This window comes from Nelumbo nucifera, chromosome 4 (genome assembly GCF_055504915.1).
Source record: "Nelumbo nucifera cultivar China Antique chromosome 4, China Antique-T2T, whole genome shotgun sequence".
Classification (NCBI taxonomy): Eukaryota; Viridiplantae; Streptophyta; class Magnoliopsida; order Proteales; family Nelumbonaceae; genus Nelumbo; species Nelumbo nucifera.
The window spans coordinates 95,793,841-95,819,601 of record NC_142652.1 but is presented as its reverse complement, the minus strand read 5'-3'; the positions used below and the strand labels follow the sequence as shown (position 1 = coordinate 95,819,601).

At 40.8% G+C, this 25,761-nt stretch overlaps 1 protein-coding gene across 2 annotated transcripts in view; it reads right to left on the bottom strand.

Annotated features, from left to right (window-relative positions):
- Positions 1-201: 201 nt before the first annotated feature.
- The window catches only part of LOC104610795 (26S proteasome non-ATPase regulatory subunit 13 homolog B-like), a 33,309-nt gene continuing 7,749 nt past the window's right edge, over positions 202-25,761 (bottom strand). The window contains exons 2-6 of one of the 2 annotated variants that reach the window (XM_010277584.3): positions 19,895-20,341; positions 19,116-19,196; positions 17,026-17,222; positions 16,813-16,912; positions 202-571 (exon numbers count right to left, since the gene is read on the bottom strand). In XM_010277584.3, coding sequence (XP_010275886.1) covers positions 386-571; positions 16,813-16,912; positions 17,026-17,222; positions 19,116-19,196; positions 19,895-20,341 — 1,011 coding nt within the window. In that variant the 3' untranslated portion in view covers positions 202-385. Of the gene's footprint in view, positions 572-11,725; positions 13,060-16,812; positions 16,913-17,025; positions 17,223-19,115; positions 19,197-19,894; positions 20,342-25,761 lie in introns of those variants that run through there. The other variant, XM_088903298.1, reaches the window with a different exon arrangement.

Below are 25,761 nucleotides of genomic sequence, written 5' to 3'. Positions count from 1 at the left end.
AGCACGGCCTGTTTTACACCTCTACTGCGAATCAAGTTAACCTATCATGCATCGGCGATGCTCTTCATCGAACAAAATATTACTGAGTTTTTGAACATAAATTTAAGCATCGTTCATTAGAATATAGCTAGCTAGATATTTTCTGAAAGCACTACTCAACATGTCTCATAATCGCACCCTCGTAAATCTGATTCCGAAGGATTAAAAGAGGAATAAAAATAGACACTAGGCTGCACCTTCAAAGAATGATTCAACAAAAATTAGCCAAAAATGAAAGTGGCACCGAGTCCAACAAGCATCTAGCACTTTCCCTATCATTTTTTTTTCAAATTTTCAGTTGTTACAGATTGATACAGAGAATAAAGAAGAGACTAGCAACAAAAAATTATGAAACTACTAGGTCAGGCGTTTCTGCCTCAACAGACAACAAAGCAGTATGCACTCTGTCCAACCAGTTGTCCAGACGGTCACGCAAGGATTTGATCTGGGGTATCCCCAAAACTCTTGGTTGCACCCAAGAAACGTAAACCGTTCCCTCAACTTGATCAATTATCCCTTCGATAAGATGAACCTGCAAATTAAAGTTCTTGAATTAACTAAACAAGAAAAGCTTCTAAAGTATTTCAAATATCACTAAGGATAACAGTTAACTTTGTAATTGCAGACTAATCGTTTTTAGATCAATACAAGCATACTTGTCATTGACCCTGTATCTTATTTATTTATTTGTACTGCATTGTTTGATATTACTTCTGCCAACTTCAATCTCATTTGCAGCAGCCCAATGCAGGCAGACATATGCAAGGTACATATCGAGTAATTACATTTACATTGACAAAATGACTTCAGTTTGCCTTTGTTTAATCATTCCAACTCATAGTTCCATAAGGAGAAATCTTCTAGTAGTTGACCCTATATAGTTGGGCAAGGTTTAGATGATCATGGTGATGATTCATAAACAAGATGTTGGCAATGCAAGTAGTTCACATTTCACAAAAATCAACTATGCAGGGGAATGATTCTCCGAAGTGATACTTGGTAAAACCTAGAGGGAGGCTAGTGGGGACTAGGCCGCCTGTTGCAGTGCTTAGCACAACATTCTTTCTTATAAATTAATAAAATTTCTCATTATTATAGTCTTACAGATCAAAATCATATTCATGCACAAGATCCAGTAAATCCCAACATTGGTGTTGGTCATGAAAAAGGATAATAATTATATTAATCTAGCTGAATTACATTTAACACTTCCAACCAAACTAGATTGAATTATATTCAGGGCATTTACATTAACACTGGAAATTTGGCCTGCCAAAATGATGTGTCACCTAGGTCATTGGAATGAGAGAAATCTTCACTTCACCCCATCTCACAATTTTTTATTTGTTTTTTCCAAAACGCCCCACCTACGATATAGTACAACCCCCCCCCCCTTATATTGTGTCAGAATCCCCCACCTATCACTGTTCCCAACTGTACAAAGGACAAAGACATAAAAATTTGTGAGGTGGGGGAATCTGAAAATTCCACTTGGAATTATTCATTAAATTTCCCATGATTTTTTCACTACCATCTATTGCATACATAAATATAAACCAATAAGCCCTGTAAAAGAACAAAAGATATTTCTAATTATTAATTTATTATATCACAATGAAAAAAGGGTAAGACTTAAACATACCCTGAGTTTTTAAAATAGACTTAAATATACCCTGTGGCCATGAAAAGACCTTTTTACCCTTCATCATTCTTTAAATTTTCAAAAATAATCTAAAAGACCCATACACTATTCATCGTGTCCTAAACGTCATTGTTCAAATACAGAGAGCTTGGCTTCCTCATCTTTCTCCATTCTCTCCCCCTCCCCCTCCATTTTTCTTTCTTTCCCTTCTATTCCATCTCCTTCCTCCACCCCTTCAGTCCATTGCTGGACATAACAGAGGCGACAACAAAAATGAAAAGTGCTCATCGCCAGGGGTGTCAATTCGACTGGATTTGGTCCAATCCAGTCCAGTCCAATTTGAGTCCATTACAAATGGACCTAGTCCAATCCAGTCTAATGAATATTTTGGACCATTATAGACCGGTCCAGAGACTGTCCAATCTGTTCAAATTCGTGTTAATTTAGATTGGTTTCAACTCAAACCTGGTCCATTGACACCTATGTTCTTATCTTCTATCAAATGGACCAGATATTGGCCCAATCCAATATAAATTCATTATGGATGGACCAGGTCCAACCCAACATCTCACATTGGTCTGTCCAGTCCATCCAAATTCAATATATCTTATTGGCCCGTCCAATCCAACACCCCTACTCATCGCCAGCTTCTCTCTCTCTCTCTCTTCTTCCCTTCTTTTTCTTCCTCTCCCCTCTTCTTTCTTTTCTTTTGTCTGTTACTTCAACCTGCAACCTGCCACCATCACTGAAATGCATTTCTATATTTTAATCTGTCTCCTCTCTACTATGTTATCCATCCACTGACTCCTTATGTATCAACTATTGGCCCCCACTTGATTCAACTTGAGCATGATTGTTCCTCTCCAACACCAAAGTTTGATCTGTGCAAGTCTACCAGAAAGCTCCATTCTCTATCCCAACCAGCCAAGTCATCTTACTGAAACTCATGATAAACACATTGTTAGTGCTAATAGTGAAAAACTGAGCATCATTGATAGTAACGACATGTCCCTTAAACTTTCACCCACTATGTCCTTTCCTCTCTCTAAGACATTCTTTGCTCCTAATCTGACTACCAATTTAATTTCTGTCAGTCAACTTGTTGATGAAGGAAATATTCTCACATTTTCTCATGATGGTTGTTTGATTCAAGACCGACACCCTAGAAAGGTGAAAGGAAAGGGGCGTAGGTTGGACCGTCTATTTGCTTAGGAGTTCAAGAAATCTCAATTATCAACATCCTCAACCTATCTTAGTTCTTCTATATCTAGTTCTTTTTTGAGTCAGAAATAATGTTTGGGACTTGTGGCATAAACGATTGAGTCATCCTTGTTTTGAAAAGTAGAAGTTTTTGTTTGATTCTGGTTTAATTATGTCCAAAATTCCTCGTGTTTGTACTTTTGATGCTTCATCTACTGATTGTTGCTTAAATAAAAATCATGTTTTACCTTTCTTTTAAAAAGCTGAGCATGCTACTTCACTGTTTGAGATTATACACAATGATGCTTGGTTTGCTTCTATTATCTCACGATTAGGATACAAATACTTTGCATTGTTCATTAATGATTGTAGGACTTAAATGGGTTTACTTCTTATGACACAAATCAAAAGTTTTTGCAACATTTAAGCTATTTCATGCTATGGTACGAGTTAGGTTCAAGGCAAACATCAGCATTCTTCACTTAGACTCAAGGGGAGAGTATACAGATGGAGATTTTTAGGATTACTTAAGAGTTATGGAATCCAGTCTCAACATAGTTGCCTAGATACTCCTCAATAGAACAGTGTAGTAGAATGCAAGAATGGGCATCTTCCTTCCTCTGTTCTTGCTAATATTTCACCCTTTAAAAAGATTTTTTGGTTGTCCTCCTAACTTATCTAATTTCCATGTTTTTGGTTGTGTATGTTTTGTGCATCTTCCTTTTCATGAATGATCTAAACTTACTATTCAGTCTGCCATGTATACATTTGTGGGGTATAGTCCTGATAGTCCTGACCACAAAGGGTTCTTGTGTTTTTTTTTTTTTTTTTTTGAAAAAAGGTTAACTTTATTCGATAAAAAGAAGAGGTACATGAGGAGATGTACATAGCAATTAAGCACTCAGAAAGTTACATAGGCAGGAAATTATCAAAAAAAAAAAAAGTCACATAGGCAGAAAACTATCACTAAATAAGTAATCCCTGTGAGCGCCAGATTTATCTAGATTGTCAGCTTCAGAGTTTAGCACCCTTGGAATCCAGACCACATGAGCATTTATGGAGGAGAGGATGTCTCTCGCTTCAGGCAGGTAGTGAGCTAAGGCCCAAGGCCCACTGTCAGGATTAGAAAGCCAATTAATGGTGTTGGCTGAGTCTCCTTTAATGGTAAGATTTAATAAACCTAGGTCTTTTGCAATCCTGATGCCGGTTAAAACTGCCATGACTTCGGCCTTTGTTGAGGAGGCTATCCCAATCGGCCCACTAAAAGCCCAACTGATAATACCATCTCTTCTTCGAATTACACCTCCAATACCCGTTGCACCTGGGTTTCCAAAAGCACTCCCATCAAAGTACAAGGTCATCTCCCCTTCCTTGTTAGATCTGAAACTGTGGGAAGTGTTGAGTTGTATGTGATTAGAGTGAAGAAAATTTACGGCGTTTCTTTGGAGGTCATCAAATGTGACACCTCTGAAATAAATTGAGCTGGAAGTCCACACGAAGCATCTATAACAGATTAGAGAAATCAACTCCTCATAGTTTTTTTTTTGATCAATAAGCTCCTCATAGTTTTTTGTTCTGTTGGTAAACACCCAGTTGTTTCTCTCTTCCCAAATGCTCCAGAAAATAGCATGTGCAGCAGATTGCCATAAAGTTTTCCCTCTTTTGCTTAATCCTCTTCCTAACCATTGCCCTAAGCATTCAACCACATTTTCTAGGAAAACCCAACTGTATTCAAATAATGTTAGAAAAAAGTTCCAAAATTTTCTAGTTTCCTCACAGTGAAGCAGGATGTGGTTGGTAGATTCCCCAACTTTAAGGCAGAAACAACAGACATGAAGAGATACATAAGACCTTCCATGGTTCTTTTTCTGAAGGAGATCACAAGTGTTAATTTTCTTTAAGCTGGCCTCCTACACAAAGAAACAGACCCTGGAAGGGATATGAGCACACCAAATTCTCTTGTAGGGGTACTGATCAGTAGTTTGCTCTTCCCTAACTAAAGCCTTGAAGCAAGATTTGGTTGAAAACTTACCAGATGGGTGAAGGGTCCACACACGAAGGTCAGGGAAATTTTGGGAGAGGTATACCTCTCTCAGGGTGTGCAAGAATCTAGTAATTTCACCAAGTTCCAGGTCCCTTAGTGGTCTCCTAAGAGTTAGATTCCAATTGAAATAAGGGGGGGAGGGGAGTAAAACCTGGGATATGGAAGCTTCTTGGTTTAAGGTAAGGCTGAATAGGCAAGGAAGGAATTGGCTAAGGTAGAGTTACCCCACCAAAGGTCAGTCCAAAACTTAATTCTGTCGCCCTTTCCTACCTTATATCTGATAAAGGAGATGAAAAAATTGTAAGTCAAGATTATACCTTTCCAAGGGTGGGTGTCTTTGACCCGATTCAAGTAAAGCTTTCTATCCCAACCATTGGCGTGCTTCCCGTATTTGCTAGTGATTACAGCAATCCATAGCGCACTTGGTTCTAGCGGGAATCGCCACAACCATTTACTGAGAAGAGTTGTGTTTCATTCTTTCAAGTGGCCTACTCCCAACCCACCACCCACCTTTGGTTTGCTAACCTAAGACCACTTCACAAGGTGAGAGCCCCTTTTCTAACTGAATGGCTATCTTGTTAGGCAAGTGGAAAATAGAAAGTAGCAGGTGGGAAGGTTTGCCAAAGATGCTCTAATGAGAGTGAGTCTCCCCCCTTTGGACAGGTAGTTCCTTTTCCATGTGGCTAACTTCTTTTCACATTTTTCTAGTATTGGTTCCCAAAAACTTTGATTTCTCGAATTCCCTCCAAGAGGCATCCCCAGATAGGAGAAGGGGAGATTCTCTGCTTTACATCCCAAGATCTTTGTGAAAGTATTCAAGGAGTGTGCACCAGCTAGATTTAGGCCAACAATACTGCTCTTAGAGAAGTTGACTTGCAGTCCAGAAATCCATTCAAAACAGGTGATGACCCTTTTCAGATTTGATACGATTTCTTCATCAGCCTCTAGGAAAAGGATAGTGTCGTCGGCAAACTGGAGATGAGAAATTTGGGTGGCTTCCCGTCCGACTTCAAAACCTCTCAATAGTCCTAGAGAAATAGCCTTATTCACCAGTTGGCTAAAAATTTTTGGGACTAGAGTAAAAAGCAATGGGGAGAGGGGGCAGCCTTGTCTTAGACCTCTTCTAGCATTAAAATATCCTTTTGGTTGCCCATTAATTAGTATTGAGAACCAGGTGGAGCTTATACATCCCTCAACCCACTGAATCCACTTTTTTCCAAACCCCATTAGTCTCATGGTTTCCATGAGACACTCCCAGTCTACTTTGTCATATGCTTTTTCCAAATCGAGTTTCACAATCACATCTGGTTTGCCATTCAATTTCCTCTCTTCTACGCATTCGTTTGTTATTAAGATGCTGTCAACAATTTGTTGCCCTTTGACGAATACAAATAGATTTTGGGAGATGATTTCACCTAAAACTTTCTTTAATCTTTCAGCTAGAACCTTTGCTAAAATTTTGTACACTCCCAATCAAGCTGATAGGTCTAAAATCTTTTGCTTCTAAAGTACCATTTCTCTTGGGAATCAACCATATGAAATTAGAGTTATTTCCTTTGTTGAAAATGGCTGAATGATAGAAATCATTAAACACCTGTATCAAATCTGAACTAATAATGTTCCAACAAATCTGATAAAAGAAAATTGGGAAACCATCAGGGCCAGGGGCTCTATCTTCATCCGTGCTAAAAACTGCATCCTTCACTTCTTGTTCTTGAAACTCTGTTTCTAACCACAATTTGTTCTCCTCCAACAGTTTGAGCCCTTCCCAAAGGCTTAAAGAGAGTTTTGTTTTCTTTTTTTTGAGTAAAGGTCTTTGAAGAAGTATAAGAAAGCTTCAGAGATTTCCTCAGGGTCCTCCACTTCTCGTTGTCCGACTTTTATTTTGTTATAAGATTTCTTTTCCACCTACCAGATGCATATATGTGAAAGAACCTGGAGTTATTGTCCCCCTCTAACCATCTGACCCTAGATCTTTGTCTCCAACAAACTTCTTCTCTCCTTACCACCTTTTCCCATTCTTTCCTTATCCCAAATCTTCTCTTTCTTTCATTCTCATCTAACTGACCAATCTGCTCCTTTTGGTCTAAATCATCCAACTTAGATAGGTGTGCTGATTTCTCTTCCTTAAAGGCTTTAAATTCCTCTTTGGCCCATCCTTTTAATTTCCTTTTTACAAATTTTAATTTTTCCAAGAATCTGTAACCTAGCCAACCTTTTGTCTTACATTCCTCCCACCATGAGGCAACCTTTTCGCCGAAGTCTTTGTGTTCTGCCCAAAATTTTTTAGCCTAAAAGGGGTTTTCCCTCTAACCACCAAATCTATACTTAGGGTGATAGGCCAATGATCAGACGTACAACGGGAGCAGATCTCCTGAAAGGTCAGGGGTATTGGGCTTCCCAATCTAAAGTAATTAAAAATCTGTCAAGCCTACAACTTAAGGCATTCTCCTGCATGTTTGACCAGGTAAAATTACCATTCCTTAGGGGGAGGTCGTGTAGCCTGTGTCTGGAAATGAAGTTAGAGAACTCCCTCATGCTTCTATTTACCCTCTTCCCATTGGAATGTTCCTGACTGAATCTCGTGACATTGATATCTCCTCCTACGCACCAGGGAAACTCATCATGTTCATGCAAGGAATCCAGCTCTTCCCAAAATCTACTCCTATTTGATGGAGCATTAGGGCCATAAACTATTGTTAGAATCCAGGTGAACTCATCTGCCTTGTTTGTGAAAAGTATTGAAAGGGAGAATTCGCCTTTATCAACTTCCACTCCTAAAACCACGTCTTCTCTCCACATGAGAAGGATCCCGCCTGAAGTGTCTATGGCTGGGAGGGCAGTGCATTTTCTGCCTCTTAAGCCCTAGATTGCTCTGATTAACTTCCTGTCCACCTCTTCTTTTTTGGTTTCTTGTAACAGAATAATGTCAGGATTCTCTCTTGGAAGGGTGTCTTTTACTAAGCTTCTCTTAATTTCACCACCCAGCCCCCTTACATTCCAGCTCAGGATCTTCATCTTAAACTTTGTTGGTCTTACCCATACCTATTCTTCTATTCCGTTCTTTACCAGAGGCCTTGCCGGAGTCACAATGCTAGAGACCTAGGTTTTTGAACATCTCTGTGACTTCACCATCATTTTGTTCCCTCCTAGGTCAACTAACCAAATCCTTGGACACTGAAGTTGAACCCCAAACTTCCACAAAATCACCTTTGTTTGGGAAAGCCATTGGTTGGGATAGTTGGTCGCCTGAACCTGGAACACAAGGACAGCAAGGGTGGCAATGAGAAGGTGAATCACGATAATGATAAAAACAGGAAGAGGACTTTGGATTTGGATCAACCAAACAGACATCTTCCAACATTTCTACACTTCCCCACACCTCTCTTTCTACAAAGAGGACTTTGGATCTGTTGAGAGCTATCTCCTGAGTATCCATCTCTGATTCTGTCTTGCAAGTGCTCAGGTCTTCATCCAACTCAGATTTGTCTTCTCCAAAGGAGCTTGGGATCGAGCTCTGTGACAATGTTGGGGGTCGGTGGACTCCCTTTTTGCAAGCATTTAGACTTGAGGGAGTTGCAGGGATGTTTTGTTCGCTGAAAGTTGGTGTCGATGGAGGGCTTAGCCTGGAATGACCTTCTCCCCGGTCCAAAGGTGAGTGACAGCCCGATGGTTTGACAGGTTGCTTAACCGGGTCGGATTTGGGTAACCGATAAGATTTTGTAACACCTAGATCCGAAAAAATAGGCTCTGAAATGGGCTTTGGAACATGAGCCAAGGTTTCATTCAATATTTGAAAATTTTTCTTTTTACGGCTCTTGGAATAGAGCTTCTCTCCTCTTCCTTTACAGTTACCTGGTAGGGAAAGGTTTTGCTTCTTCCTTGCTTTACACGCCTCTGCAAAAACCGCCACCTTTTGTCGTCCTTAGCACGAAAGCTTCCTGCACAGGCCACGGGCTCAACTAAGGCTACAAGAGTACCCTAAGTTCGCGAGCCGTTGCTCCGAATTGACTCGGTGGAAGGGGAAGATGACTTAGTTTTCTTCTCTACTTCGATCATGGCGAAGAACCAGACATTTCTGTCTAGGATTGGTATCGATCGGGGGATGAAGGGGACTCCTCGATTTTTCACCCTCAAGCGAGCAAAGCTCAGCTCCAACCAGTCCTTGGTTTTGGGGTCAATCTCTTCCAGCCGTCCACATAAGCTTCCTAACAAAGAAAACACCTCCTTTGACCATAGATGGAACGGGAGGCCGTGAACTAAGACCCAACCATCAAAACTTAACCCATAAGGGATTGCATCAACAGTCAGCCACCACCGATCGATCTTCACCCACCTGCCATAGACGAGAATCTTCTCCAATCTCATCCAAGCAAAAACTAGATCTTCGAACGAGGCAAAATCCACAACTCTGTTTCAGGAGAAGGGGTGGAAACGTATGAGTTCTAGGGAATGAAGGTTAGCTGAAATTCCTAGCTCGACTTCGTTCCAAGTTGGGTCATTAGTTTTGGAGAACACAAAAGCATTTTTTCCATTTGCCGAAGGGTCTCAGTTGATTGGCTATGGAGATGTGGGCTGAACCGCCGGCCAATAAGGATGGAAAGTCCCCTTGTAAGGGAGCTTCAGAGGTTGGCAATCCAGGACTCGGGAGAAGTAAGTTTAACAGGGAAAGTTTTCCAACCTGATTTCCTTACTTCTTCGGGGATGCAAATGGCTCTAAGTTTTTGAGCAAGCTCCCAGCAGCTTAAACGGATGAATGTTTTCATTTAGTTGAAGAAGAAGCACCTTCCCCCTGCGGGCGTGCTTTCATTCCTTTACCAAATTCTTTTGATCTTTGATCGCCTCTCGAAGAAAATCTCCCAACCATTTTGCCTCTTATACTTACAGTGAGATTTTCGACCAAGCACCTCTACCTCTCTCAGTCAACGCCAGAACACCATTGTGTTATGATCTTGTTGTTTGTCGTATTCAAATTTCACAAGATGTTGTGTTTCTTGAACATATATCTTTCTTTGTTGGAGTTGCTTGATTGTCTACACCCTCTATCTCAGTTTTGCAGAATTTCAATTTAGAGGATATTCCTCCCCATCTGCGATGAAAGATCTTGTTTTCACTCGCAAGAGGCTATGTGTTCCAGATCCTATGCTTATAGCCTCCTTTCCATCTGGTCCAGAACATCATCTTTTTAATCCTCTTATATGGTTTGAGTGCTTTCAAGATGTAGTTTTTGTTGGATATAGTCAGGGCTCCTCTGGTCACTCTCTCTTTGTTAGGCGATGGCCTCAAGGTATTACTATTCTCCTGTTATATTTCCTGGGCTTGGAAGTTCATCACAGTAATCAGGGCTATTTTGTTTGTCAACAGAAATATGCTTCTAACTTTTCAAGCTTGTTGATACACCTCTAGAGTTTGAATGTTAAACTATCTACATCAAACGGTCCATTGCTTCTTGATGCTACCATATATCTCTTGTGGGGTCTCTTATCTATCTTAGCATGGCTTGTCCTAATAATTAACATGTTGTCCAGGTTGTTAATTTGTTTTTGCTCCCCATCAGCCTCATATGACTGTTGTTCATTGCATTATTTGTTATGTCAAAGGCACAATTTCTCAAGGATTGTTCTCCTCTCCTATTTGGTTGAAAGCATATGCTGATGCAGATTGGACTGGTTGCCCTGATACCCATAGATCTACTTCTGGATAGTGTGTTTCTATAGGTGATCCACTAATCTCCTGGAAGTTTAGGAAGCAACAGACTATCTCCAAATCTTCCACTAAAGCCGAGTATAGAATTATGTCTTCAATTTGTAGTAAGATCGTTTGGCTATAGTCTCTTTATAGATCTTGGTAATCCACTTCCTACTCCTATTCCTCTCTATGCAAATAATACGAGTGCTATCAAAAGTGCATCGAACCTTGTCTTTCATGAGAGGACCAATCACATTGAGGTAAACTGCCATTTCATTAGAAAACTTTTCATTGCTGGATCCAATGTTTTAAAAATCGACTTGGAGGCTGAATCGTTTTGCCACCGGGTCGCGGGTCAGCGATTCGACCGGCCAGGTCGAACAGTTTAGACCGTGCCACATCAGCGCATTTATGTATGTTTTAGATATGTTAAATATATGTTATATGTATTATTTTATATTTAATTTATGTCTTTTAATTCAATTTTTAACTTTTTTTATTTATAAAAAATATTAAAAATTGCAACTTGAGGCGAAAATAAGTTTTTTTTCGCGAAAATAGCGGGGCAAGGTGCCTACAGACCTTGGGACACAGATCTCGAAAAGTTACCCAAAATTAAAAAAAAAAAATCATCCCAATCGGATATCAGAGTGCAAAGTTATGACCTCCGAAAGTTTTGCATGCATTGAGTGTGCAATCCGCAACCTGGTCACTGGATCGAACAGGTCAACGATCGAAATGGTCGGTTCTTGACCAAGTCAACGGTTTTTGATCGTCTTACGGGTCTTGACTAATCCGGACCCGGAATCCTGATTGGGTTATGGTTCGACCGGCCAAGTCAACAACGGGTTGAAAACATTGGCTAGATCTATTTCTCTACCTCATGTGGCCTCGAACATGCAAATCGCTCATATCTTCACCAAGGCCATGACTAGATCTCGACATTTCTTTCAGTTGAAAAACAACCCTTCGAAGTATGGGACTGTATAGGATTAGATGGAAAAATCAAAAGGAGTAAAACAGCTGAAAAGATTGGTAGAAGATGAAGAGAGAGCTGGCGGCAAAGAGGGTTAGAGAATGAGAGGTTCAAACTAATATCTCCCTCTAATACTCTAACACTATTTCATTAAGTTAATTTTTGAATAATTACAAGGGAGGCCCTTGGTTGGGCAAGAAATTACAAAAAACATAGCATAGAAGAGGATGGGCCCAGAATAAGGCCCATTACAGAAAAGAACATAAATATAACATAGAATAACAGCCTATGGGCCATTCGGCCCATCTTCTCTACACTCCCCCTCAAGCTAAGCATAGATGTTAATCATGCCCAACTTGCCAGTGTCATGCTAAAGCCTTGCCTTGGGAATGCCCTTGGTGAGAAAATCTGCCAATTGTCCTTCAGAAGTGACGAAGGGAAGACACACTTCACCCGAAGAGACTCTTTCTCGAATAAAGTGTCTATCAACCTCAATATGCTTAGTTCTATCATGTTGTACTGGGTTGTGGGCAATGTTGATGGCGACCTAACTATCACAGTACAACATCATTGGCTTGTCATGCTCAATCCCAAGTTCCTCCATCAATGATCTTAGCCACAGCAGTTCAGAGACTCCATGTGCCATGGCCCTGTATTCTGCTTCTGCTGAGGATCGAGCCACAACTGATTGTTTCTTGCTCCTCCAAGAAACAACATTACTAGCCACCAAACTGCAATACCCTGAAGTAGATCTTCTGTCATCAATGTTTCCAGCCCAGTCAGCATCAGTATAGGCTTCAAGTTTCATATGACCATGCTTGGCAAACAGAATTCCCTTTCCTGGAGAGCCTTCCAAATAACACAGAATTCGTTCTGCGGCTGCCATATGACCATCTCTGGGAGCATGCATGAACTGGCTAATACAACTGACAGCATATGCAATATCTGGCCGAGTCATGCACAGGTACAGGAGTTTCCCAAGAAGTCTCTGAAAGACCCCTTTGTCTTCTAACAACGTCCCATCTGAAGCGGAAAGTTTGTGACTCATATCAATAAGAGTAGCAGCTGGTCTAGTACCCATCTTCCCAGTTTCAGAAAGCAAATCAAGGACATACTTCCTTTGAGAGATAAGGATCCCATCCTTGGATCTAGCAACTTCTATGCTAAGGAAGTATCTCAACTCCCCCGGGTCTTTAATCTCAAATTCTGTACAGAGGAAAGACTTAAGAGCATGAATTCCTGAAGCATCATTACCAGTCACAACAATATCGTCAACATACACAATGAGATATATTGCCAGAGATCCACTTCTCTTCACAAAAAGAGTATGATCAAACTGTGTCTGAACATAGCCGAAGTTAACAAGTGTTGTTCTAAATCTCTCAAACCATGCTCTAGGAGACTGTTTGAGGCCATAAAGGGATTTCTTCAATCTGCATACTTTTCCTTGCATATCACTTCCATACATTCCTGGAGGGAAAGACAAATCATCAATAAACAAGATTTCATCAGGAATATCCAAGTGAACCGAGAAAAATCATCAATAAACAAGATGAAGTATTTGTAGCCCCCCCATAGAGGATAAGTGGTAAGGCCCCCACACATCAGAATGCACAATATTTAAAGGAAAAGAAGAGCTTTTATTACTCAAAGGGTAATTGTTTCTACAATGCTTTGATAACTGACACGATTCACAATGAAGACTAGACACACTAATTCCCTTGAACAATTCAGGGAATAGATGACTTAAAGCAAAAAAAGACAAATGACCCAAACGACAATGACACAACATAATTCGACTGGCAGACTCTGAAGAAATAGAACCAAAAGTAGCATTCCTAGGCTGATCAAAGCATTGTCTCGGAGTATCGAGCAAGTATATTCCATTTGCTTCATGGCCACTCCCAATCACCTTCCGAGACTCCAGATCCTGAAAAACACAGTGGGAAGGAAAGAAGGTTACACAACAATTTAATGACTTGGTTAAACTACTTATAGATAACAAATTTGTATTTAATCTAGGTACATGAAGGGTAGAAGGTAGGAATAAGGAATCTGTAGCCTTGACGGTTCCCTTGCCAGAAATAGAGGCAAGAGAACCATCGGCTAAGGTGATTTTATCATGGCCAGGAAGCAAATCATATGAAACAAACAAAGTAGAAAGGTTGGTCATGTGATCAAAAGCACCCGAGTCGATAATCCAAGGGGTCTTAAGATTACCTAAAGTGGTTGCATGATTAGCAGAAGCTCTTATACCTGAGTGAGCAAATGCAGAAGTGGTTGAACTTCCTGAAGGGTTGGAAGATGAAGTTACACCTTCGAGATGACTGATCATCTTTCCAAACTTTTCATACTCAACTTTCATGGCTGCCAACTGTGCACAGGCAGACTCAACTTCAGTATCTGGACCAGTAGCTACATTTGCACTCCCTGTCCTTCTACTATCATGTTTCTTCTGGAACCAAATAGAAACAAGACCGGGATGTAATTTCCAGCACTTGTCTTTGGTGTGCTTTGGCTTCTTGTAGTATTCACATACAACTTCTTTCTTTCCAGAGCCATTAGGAGCCCCCACAACTCCTTTGGGTTTAACCCCCATATTTGCAAAATGATCACTAGTGCCAACCCCTTGAACCTGTACCAGCCTTCTGCTTTCTTCACTACTGACCAAAGCATATGCTTGTGACAATGAGACACTTTCCTTGGATAAAATATTTTGTTTTGTGATGTCATATTCTGGGTTTAGTCCAATTAGGAACTCAAACACCCTGTTTCTTTCAACTAATTTCCTGTAGGTTTTTGCACCATTGGTAGTGTCCCAAGTTACAGCTTCTATTAGATCAATTTCTTGCCACAAAGACTTCAAGGTTGAGAAGTATACCGCAAGGGATTTCTCTCCCTGTCTTAAATTCTTCACACCACTTCTCAATTTATAGGCTCTGGCTACATTTAGTTTATGGGAATAGGTTTCTGCAACACTGTCCCAGATTTCCTTTGCTAAGTTCATCCATAGATAATGTTGACTAATCTGTGGCTGCATTAAATTCACAAGCCACCCAATAACGATGTAATTCTCTTGAATCTATTTCTCAAAAGAGGGATCATCCTCTGGGGGAGCCTTCTTGCTCCCGGAGATAAACCCCCACTTTCCTCTACTACATATATAAATTTTCACAGATTGTGACCATGCCAGATAGTTGGTTCCATCCAGTTTAACCGTGGTCACAGTCAACAAAGAATCAGCTGGGGTTCCCAAAGCATGTCCATATTCAACAACATTCTTACTCTCAATATCTGAGGAGTCCATCATGTAAATGCTTCAAATTGGGTTAAATTGGCCTCAAACACAGCAACTCACAAGGCCAACACACACCCGACAGCCATGAGAACCAAGCTCGGTAACAGCTCTTTCAAGAAGAAGATGACTTGATTCAGCCTTCAAGAAGTAACCAGCAGACCTCCAAACACTGTGTACCCGATTGGAGTACCTTTCTAGTTAGGGATTCTAGGTTCCCAACAATAAGTGCCCTAAAGAGAGCAAAACACAGTCCGCAGTAATTAAAGGGGCCTTTTTACGAACACTGTGTATGCAGCAGAGAATACCCCACTGTCACCAAGTAAAAACCACCTCAGGAGCAGCCCATATAGGTCCAAGAAGCAACTAAACTGAAGTAAGAACTTGCACCACTGAGTCCAAAGAGGTTTCGGCAACTTGACAGTCCAACAGGGTGAGAAAACAACCCAGAAATCTCTGAGTTAAATCAGGTTAACCACAACCGAACAGCTGAACAAATTTAAAGGGGTTTCGAACACTTCAACAGTCCCCAAATCCAGAAATATAACCCAGGGATAACTAAATGCAACTTACAGTCTTATCAATCTCTGATTTGAGCTCCAAATCAGGCCGAACAGTCTTTCTCTCTGATTCTTCCTAGTCACCGAACCACTCTCCAAGTGATTAGAGTCTTGAGCACCCTCCAATGACCTCCAAGAATCAGGCAAACAAGTTGAAACTTCCAGCCCTAGAACACCCTCATGCAGTCGGCTGGACTATACCCACATGAGAGCCATGCCAAGTTCAGGCCTGCTCTGATACCAAGTTGAAAAACAGCCCTTCGAAGTATGGGACTGTATAGGATTAGATGGAAAAATCAAAAGGAGTAAAACAGCTGAAAAGATTGGTAGAAGATGAAGAGAGAGCTGGCGGCAAAGAGGGTTAGAGAATGAGAGGTTCAAACTAATCTCTCCCTCTAACACTCTAACACTATTTCATTAAGTTAATTTTTGAATAATTACAAGGGAGGCCCTTGGTTGGGGAAGAAATTACAAAAAACATAGCATAGAAGAGGATGGGCCCAGAATAAGGCCCATTATAGAAAAGAACACAAATATAACATAGAATAACAGCCTATGGGCCATTCGGCCCATCTTCTCTACACTTTCTTGTATACAAATTGATGCTTAATGTATCTTATTAGTATAGTCTTTTTTTATCAATAACAGAAGAATTTCATTAATCATGGAAACAGGTACAAAGGAACACCAGTTGATAAAAAAAAGTACAAATGAACACCACAAAGAGAGATATCTTATTAGTATATTCCTTGTTGTATATTAAACTGTTTATGTTTATATTTATTCTTTTTCTTTCTTTCTGCCTTGCATGGGTATTCTTATAATTGTACATACACTTTAATATACAAGTGACTCTTTAGAGTGGGGCTCGATTATTCGGGACACTCCCAAGTTTCTTGTCTTTTCTATTCTATTCAGACAAGAGAGTTTACAGGAACGTAGCTCAAGAATTTTTCAAAATGAATTGCTCCAAAAGAATGAGATACTGAAGAAAACAATGGCTATGGAAATCTCTCTTTCATGAAGAGCCTTTTATAGTTTCTGTACAGTTCCTTGCTATATAAGTCTTTGGGGTCAAGTTTTTTGAGATCCTGTTTTGATTGTATGCACATTACCTTCTTCTCAAAAAATATTAACTCCACTCTTAGTAGAACTCCTTTGGTCATAAAATAGAAATTTAACAATTATGAAGAGTTTTCAGCAAGTTCATACATGCCAATGGAAAATCTAAGATATACATGTTTTCTTTATTTATTTCTTCTCTCTTGTTATGGTCTTGCTTTGTTTTTGTTTTCCCCTTTGTGCATGCAAATGTTGGTGAGCGGTTTTTTCTTCACCTAGCTAAAATTAAGGATAGCATCCACTTACAGAAAGGCTCTTCATGAGAAGGTACTCCACATCCTCTATGGAAAGTTTGGTTCTTTCTGCAATAACACTTAATGGAATAGTGCGATCTTCCGAGGGACGACTGCCAATAAAAGAAAATTTGCTTAAATGCAGCAATAATAAAAAGAACAAACAGTAATAAGTACAACCTTGTTCAAGCAAACTTCTTAATTAATACTGCTATCCAATACATACCTGAAGATGATTTCCATTAAACAGAGAATGTTGATCTTTTCCAACAGTTTCTTTTCATTCTCTACTAATGCTGGCTGAGCTATCAAAGCAGCTCTATGAACATGGCAGAGTTCTTGATAACGAACTAAATCACCAGAATTGAATGCCTGGAGAATGTAGTAGAGCCACTCCACCTTTGTCCCTAGAAGACACTTTATCTGCAGCAGTCATTAAGAGAGGTCAGTACCTGCAATTAGCAAATACCCACACTCAGAAATGAACTTGAGCAGAGGGTCACTCCATCACTGGATAAGAGAACAATACAATAATTTCCAGGTAACAAACCACAACTCAACCCCTCTCCTACATTGACCATGCGTCAAGAAAATAAAAGGTACATTCTGCTTTAACCAGCCTCTTTTACAGATCATCAGGGGTGAACAACATGCATAAGATAATCACAGCAATAGAAATCAAACAAAATAAAAGGGTACAGAGTCTAGTAATACAGTAAACATTTGCAATGATCATTGCAGCAATCCCTTGGGGAATAACCCAAGGCCTCCATCAAGGCAATAAAAGACAGTGGGATATAGGAGTAAGATGCTCTAAGAGCAACTAGCCTTCATTCACAATGTTAATTATAAAAACGCCACTGAGGTTTATATAGGAAGGAATAATTACATGCTTGGACTGTAGAGTAGAGGCCACACAATGAACTAGAAAAGGATCTTGAAAGAAAAGATTTCATTTGTGGGATTTGAAGCACTGAAAATTGCTATAATGTGTTGTTGAGATCACACTTATCAGCAAATCTCAGATGGACAACAAAAGAAAAGAATCATTCGTGGAGTAGATAGCCAAATCAGGACTGACAATTTCAGACAGACACGAAGGAATAATTTCAGATTTTTCTGAAATTATAAACGAGCATACACTCTTGAATAATTATATAATTATAAAGTGATAAAATATCATCATAAAGTGATATTTTATAATACCCACTTCTTCCATTTAGAATAAATTAGTTATTATATCATACCCAATGTTGCTATTTTTAGATATAAATATTATTTTATTATGATTAACATATGATTATGCTTATTATGTTATAAGAGTTTAAAATATTAAAATATAAATTATATTTTATTAAATAATGTATAATTTAAACTATTTTATAATGGAAAACAAAAAAAAATAATGATAACCTTAAAATAGTGTTTTAAAGTAAAAGAATCATATCGCAACAAATTATTTGAATGATAATTACTTACATATAAATTGAAACCTTACATTAATATTATAAAAGGGCAACCCAGTGCACAAGGCTCCCACCAATGCAGGGTCTGGGTAGGGATAGATGCATGCAGCCTTACCCCTGCAGGCACAGAGAGGCTGCCTCAAGATTTGAACCCTGGTCACCCAGGTCACAATAGAGCAACCCAACTGTTGCGCCAAGGCCCACCCTCAAACCCTGCATTTATATATTTAATAATTTAATAAAATAAAACTTGTTAAAACCTATATAAAAGATTTTTTAGCACAAGGACAATATGTCGATATATATTTCAGTAGTATTTCACATTAGTACCTACCAAATGGAAATATTTAGATATTTTAAATTATGAATGTAAATAAGCAAATCCATTACACAAGGCTTACCTATGTTATCGGGACACATCCAATATCTTTTCAACAGTGACCATGTAACACTTAAATGACCCTGGGCTGTTTCCTAATTCAAAAACCACAAGAGATTTGCATGGGGGAAAAAGAATTTTTTTCCACAGGATTAGAAAATAAAAGAAAGGAAATTTTTGCATTAGGGCTCTCTATAAATGTGCTAACTCAATTGTAAATATGGTACAACACAATAAATACTTCCATTGTAAATAGAAACTACACTTTTATCATCAATTAGGTTCTTACCAGTTCTTGAAATAAAAAAAAAAACCATAATTATACAACAAAACGCAAGAAGAGGTTTCTAAAATAAAAAATAAAATAAAATAAAAACATCGCAGTCAACAGAACAACCCCCAAAGCAATAAAGGTTGAAATACAACCAATAAAAGGTCAAAATGTAACAAATTATATGGAGATGCTCTTACAATTGGATGTGCAAGCAATTCTCCGAAGTTGTAGATGTTATCTCCAAGCAGAACTGAAAGGGACAAATCAAATGCCAAATCCTGAAATAAGATGACAACAATATTAATTATAAAAAAATACAATCACAAAAAGAATCCAAGTCTCCCTGTGCATGGATCTTTGGAAAACAAAAAACCTAACATTAAACATAACTAGTTCTGAAATGTAGATCAAAAAAATATTAAATTAATTTCAAAACCAACAATTTAACAGGAAGTGGCTGTTAGCAGTTATCAGGAAATTAAGGAATCGTGAGTTATAATTTGTTATTGGACTCATAACAGTGAGCTTGTTATCAGAAACATTTTTTGAAGATAAACAAAGAAGAAATTTTATTGATAAAAAAGCACAGTACATCTAAAAAACTAAAACTAATGTATCAAGCAACCTAACAGAAACTGGACTTAATTGATGCTACTTGGCTTAACCATTGGGCTGCTACTGGGCTGCTTTTCTATCTCAGTCCTCTTTCTTTTTCTATACTTTATGAAATTTTGAATGCTCCCTTTTTCTCAATAAAATTTTCAGCAATAGTTCCAATATCTAAGGGATGTGTTGCATCAGGTGAGGTGTATATATTTGCTTTGGGCTGCAAAATTCTCTCTTCCCCTTTTTATTTTCCTATAAATTTTTACTATTACTATAAAACAAAAGGATTATGAAGGTAAAGGAGACTTTGATTCTTTATATTCAACATTCTGTATTTCACATTTGCATAGCAATAACTATAAAAAAGTACCAGCTTGAATGTTTCTGAAAGGGACTCCACTGAAGTGTATGCCAGATAAAGAAGTGCACTTTTATAGAATTCCGCAAATTCCTGATGAGATTTATGGCACTGAGATAAAACCCAATAATAGCTTGCGTATACCGATGGATCAATATCAGTCATGCTATCAAGTGTAGCCTTCCCATCTTCCAACAGTTTCTTGCACCCTTTTTGGTCCCCTTGCTCAAGTTTGAATGCAGCAATCTGCATCTTGACATAAAGGATCGACTCCTCTATACGTAATTCCCTTGTAGCTCGAAGCTTATCAATCACCCCCTCAAGATAAACAATGGCAGCTTCTTTTTCAGGATACTGCCGAGAAACTATTACAGAAAAATGGGCAAGCTTGAGCAGATTGATCTTTGTCTCAAAGTCAGTGACAAAATTATGATATAACTGTATTAAAGCATCTCCAGCCTGAAGAGCAAAAGCAAAGTAAGCCCTCATGAATATCCGATTAGTAACGGAAGGAGAGGAAAAAAACGAGATATGCAAAACCTCAATCTTTCACAATTAAAGCAGAACTACAGATGGATATGTAGCAAGTTTGTATCAAAACCAACGTGTCTGAAAAGAAGAATAAAGCAGTACACAACACTATTAATAAAGAGCAAATAGCCTCATCAGTTCACGCCTGCACAATTAAGCACAACCACAACTAGATAAGTAGCACGTACACATAATAATCAGCATCTGTGGAAGAGAGCATAAACTATGACATATAAACACACTTCCAACCACTTTCATAGATATTATGTATAACCCATTTATGGGTGAGCATCTGTTTTCTGTTGACAATTAACATGGAAGTCATTTCAATGTCAGACATAGACACTTCAATTTTTAGTGCAAATCATGTATCCACCACCTTGCTCATGTTCTGTCCTGCCTTGTTTTTATGACATATGTTAGCATCTTTATCAAAACATGACCAACCAAAGGGTAAGAAAAATGATTAATACATGACTAAATCAAATAACCATGTATACCTTATCTATATCCACAGTGATCATAGTTTTCAAGCCACCAAGGTGAAGCTAGGCAACCAGGGAGTTCTAGGTGCCTAGCAGTTGGCCTAGGCATCATCTAGGTATTGACTTTTGGGAGCAAATATGTGTTAGAAAAAAAGACAGGTGGAGGAAGTGGAGAGAATTTGGGAGCAAATCTGTGTTTTGTTGGAGGAATATAAACAGACAGAGGAGTTGTTGGAGGCAACACCAAAAAAACCAGAACCCTAGGGAGCAACTGTTGTGAGAAGAAAGAAAGAGGGGAGAGGAGTAAGGCTCTAAAGTTATGGAAAAAGAAACAATTAACACAAGTTATGGAAAAAGAAACAATCAGTGATGTTAGGAAAAGAAACAATTAACAAAAGCAAAAAGAAAAAGAAAAGATCTGAGGTGGAAAGACTAATTTCAGACATAGAAGGGGACTTAAAATTTAGTGAAAGAGGGGAGAGGAGTAAGGCTCTAAAGTTATGGAAAAAGAGTGGTGTAGAGGGTCTCATTCTACAACTGAGTTGATGAAGATCATTAGCTGGAATGTGAGGGGTCTAGGAAGTGCGAGAAAAAGGAGGGTGATAAAAGATCTGTAAAAGAAGGAAAGGCACGTGGTGAGAACACAGGAGATAGGGCCCAAGCCCAGTCCGCTATGCTAATGAGCCTCGACCACCCATCACTATGGTGTATACACGTAAGAGGAATCCCCGGCCAACACCTGAGCAGCTCTTGGCCACGTTCGATGGAATCCCAACCAATTCCACTATCACAACCAACTGAGTTGATTCTCTGCAATGTAACGACCAGCTACAATGTAACGCAATGTAACAGCCAGCTACTGCTTATATAAGTTGTGCCTTCTATCAATGAGAATAAGAAAAGAATACTCTCTCTCTCTCTCTCTCTCAGGAGGTCGGTTCCCTCGAAGGAACCCTGAGATAGGCAGTAACCTATCATCTGGTATCAGAGCCCTGCGATAGCCAGATTGTTCACCATGCTGAACACACGATCAGTCTCGGTAGACGAACAAATGGATCGCCTGGAAATCGACATGCACCAAGTGAAGGCGGAGCTGAAGGAATTGAAGGAGGTGTTGTCCATGGTAGCGTCCCAGCAACGAGAGAAGTCGGTGGCGGGGAGCAGGGAGAATGATCTGGAGGAGTCCAGCAGCAGTGGAGGAAGACGTCCGGGGTCCTACGGGAGAAGATGCACCAAGCTCGACTTTCCGGCGTTTTATGGAGGAGACCCCATCCCGTGGATTTTTAAGGCGGAACAGTACTTCGAGTATCATGAGACCCCTGGTCATCAGCGGGTGATGGTCGCCTCCTTCCATCTCGACAGCGACAACATCCTCTGGTTCCAGTGGTTCTGGAGATCGCGCCCACAAATCTCGTGGCAAGACTTCACCGATGCCCTTTGTGTACACTTCGGACCGATAGCCTACGTTGACTGGGACGAGGTTCTTTCAAAGCTGAAACAGACGGGAACGGTCCGAGAGTACCAAGTCGAATTTGAGAGGCTCGCGACCCGGGTTGACGGTTGGACGGAGAAGGCGTTGGTCAGGAGCTTTGTCGGAGGACTTAGAGAAGATATTAGAGTGAAAGTTAAAGCTTGGAGACCCTCGACTTTACTGGCAGTGGTTGGGTTAGCCCGCCTTCAGGAAGAGCTCCTGGACCGATCCAAGAAGGTAAATCAGGCCACCGGACCAATCCTTAAGCCCCCGCCTCCCAAATCAGATGGGCTTTTGCCCCGGCCCACTAACGGGTTAGACCAGTTACCTCTCAACGGCCCAAAATGCCCTTTCAGCGCCTGACCTGGGCTGAAATGCAAGACCATCGGGAAAAGGGTCTATGTTATAACTGCGAGGAAAATTTTAGCCCAAGCCATCGATGCAAAGCCCAGCAAGTGTTTCTCTTGCAAACGGAAGACACCGAAGGAGAAATGGAGGTTCCCGCCCCTGAGGAAGATGAGGCCGTGATCCCTGAAAGAGAACCGGAGATCTCTCTCAATGCACTAAATGGTTCGGCATCTATAGGGGTTATGAAGGTTACAGGGCAGCTTTGTGGGCGTCCGGTGATAGTTCTGATAGACAGCGGCAGCACCCTCAACTTTGTGGCTCGGATTCTAGCCCAGCAACTAGGTATGACTGTCCATGTTGCGGACGGAAATAAAATAGTATGCGATCGATGCAAAGCCCAGCAAGTGTTTCTCTTGCAAACGGAAGACACCGAAGGAGAAATGGAGGTTCCCGCCCCTGAGGAAGATGAGGCCGTGATCCCTGAAAGAGAACCGGAGATCTCTCTCAATGCACTAAATGGTTCGGCATCTATAGGGGTTATGAAGGTTACAGGGCAGCTTTGTGGGCGTCCGGTGATAGTTCTGATAGACAGCGGCAGCACCCTTAACTTCTCGGTTCATGTTGCGGACGGAAATAAAATAGTATGCGATGGTATCTGTAGAAACGAGAAGTTGTTCATTCAAGGCCATTAGTTTACTGTGGACCTCCACCCCCTAGAATTTAGTGGGGCAGGTGTTGTGTTAGGGGTACAGTGGTTGTGCCAATTAGGCCCGGTAAGGTGTAACCGGGCCCATATGACAAAGGATTTTGAATTAAGGGGAACTCACTACCATCTACAAGACCTGGGACCCCCAACCCTTAAATCTAGTGATGCCCGAACTCTCTTGAAGCTGAGCCACGGTGAGGGGTGCCCGATACTCATGCACATGGGTCATGAATCCATAGGCCCAACTCTCAGCCTAGACCCAAATCAGCAACTCAACAATCAAGATATGGCCCACCTACAAGACCTTCTAAACCATTATATGGATGTGTTTGGGGAACTGGATAACCTACCCCCTGCCCGGGCACAAGACCACCGTATACCCTTGATACCGGGGGCAACCCCCAATAATGTGCGCCCCTACCGTTATCCCTACTACCAAAAGACAGAAATAGAAAGAATTGTAAAGGAGTTGATGGAGAAGAAACACATACAGCCGAGCACCAGCCCATTCTCTTCTCCCGTGTTATTGGTTAAAAAGGACGAATCTTGGAGGTTTTGTGTGGATTACAGGGCCCTCAATAAAATCACCATTAAGGATCGATTTCCGATTCCTATAGTGGAAGAGCTTTTGGACGAATTGGGAGGAGCCCAGTTCTTCTCCAAAATGGACTTGCGGTCAGGATATCACCAAATAAGAGTCCACCCAGAAGACATACCCAAGATGGCTTTTCATACACACGGTGGCCATTATGAATTCCGAGTTATGCCGTTTGGGCTAACCAATGCACCCTCTACTTTTCAGTCCATTATGAACAACATATTTAGGCCCTTCCTAAGGCGTTTCATACTGGTATTCTTTGATGATATTTTGGTTTACAGCCGTGATTGGCCCACGCACTTGCAACATCTTGAGAAGACTTTGGAGGTACTAAGAGAAAATGGGTTCTACACCAAACTATCTAAGTGCACATTCGGCCAGACCAGGGTCCACTATTTGGGCCATATTGTTACAGCATGTCAGGTTATGGCTGACCCAGAGAAGATCTCGTGTATCCAGGCCTAGCCCACCCCCGTTACAGTGAAGGCTCTCAGGGGGTTCCTTGGCCTCACCTGCTACTACAGGCGTTTTATTCCGGGGTACGGGTCGTTTGCAGCACCATTAACCCAGTTGTTGAAGAGGGACTCTTTCATCTGGGGGCCCGAAGCCCAGCAGGCCTTTGAGGACCTGAAGAAGGCCATGTCTACCCTGCCCGTTCTGATGCTACCAGACTTCAGTGATACCTTTGTGTTAGAATGCGATGCATCAGGTATGGGCTTAGGTGCAGTTTTGATGCAGAAAGGAAGACCACTGGCCTATTACAGTAAGGCCTTGACAGCCTGGGCCCAAGGTTATTCTACTTATGTAAAGGAACTCATGGCTGTTGTTTTGGCCGTCCAGAAATGGCGGGCTTACCTACTGGGCTGACATTTCATCATTCGAACAGACCAGAAGAGACTCAAGTTCTTGTTGGAGCAGTGGGTCCACACAGAAGATCAACAAAAGTGGGTATCCAAGCTTCTTGGGTACGACTACTCAATTGAATACAAACCTGGGCCCACCAACAAGGTAGCAGATGCCCTCTCGAGAGTAATTGAGTTCCAACAGTTGACGGGCTCCCAGCCCACTCACCTCTTATTTGAGGCAATCAAGTTGGAGGCTCGTGAAGCACCAGAATTGGCCCAGATAAGGTCCCGTTATCAGCAAGACCCCACCTCAGTCCCAGGATACAGCATGATGGGCCCAGATCTTCTATATAAGGGACGATACGTGCTACCTTCCTCTTCCCCTCACATTACTGCTCTCTTGCAACTGTTTCATGACTCTCCTCAAGGGGGGAACTCTGGTGTTTTACGGACTTATAAACAGCTGTCTTCACACTACTATTGGGCTGGTATGAGAAGAAGAGTCCAACAATATGTGGCTGCCCTGTGTTGTTTGTCAGCAGCAAAAGTATGATTCTCAAGCACCTTCCGGACTGATGCAGCCTCTCAAAATACCCGCCCAGGTATGGGAGGATATCTCAATGGACTTCATTACTGGGTTGCCCAAGTCCAACTGGTATTCAGTCATAATGGTGGTCGCCGATCGCCTGAGCAAGTATGCACACTTTTCAGCACTTCCGCATCCTTACACTGCTGCAATGGTTGCTGAAGTTTTTATCAGGGATGTTGCCAAGTTACATGGGACTCCCAAGTCAATTGTCTCGGATCGGGACCCAACCTTCCTTAGCCAGTTTTGGAAGGAGTACTTTCGACTTCAAGGAACCAAGATATACCGGTCCACCAGCTATCACCCAAA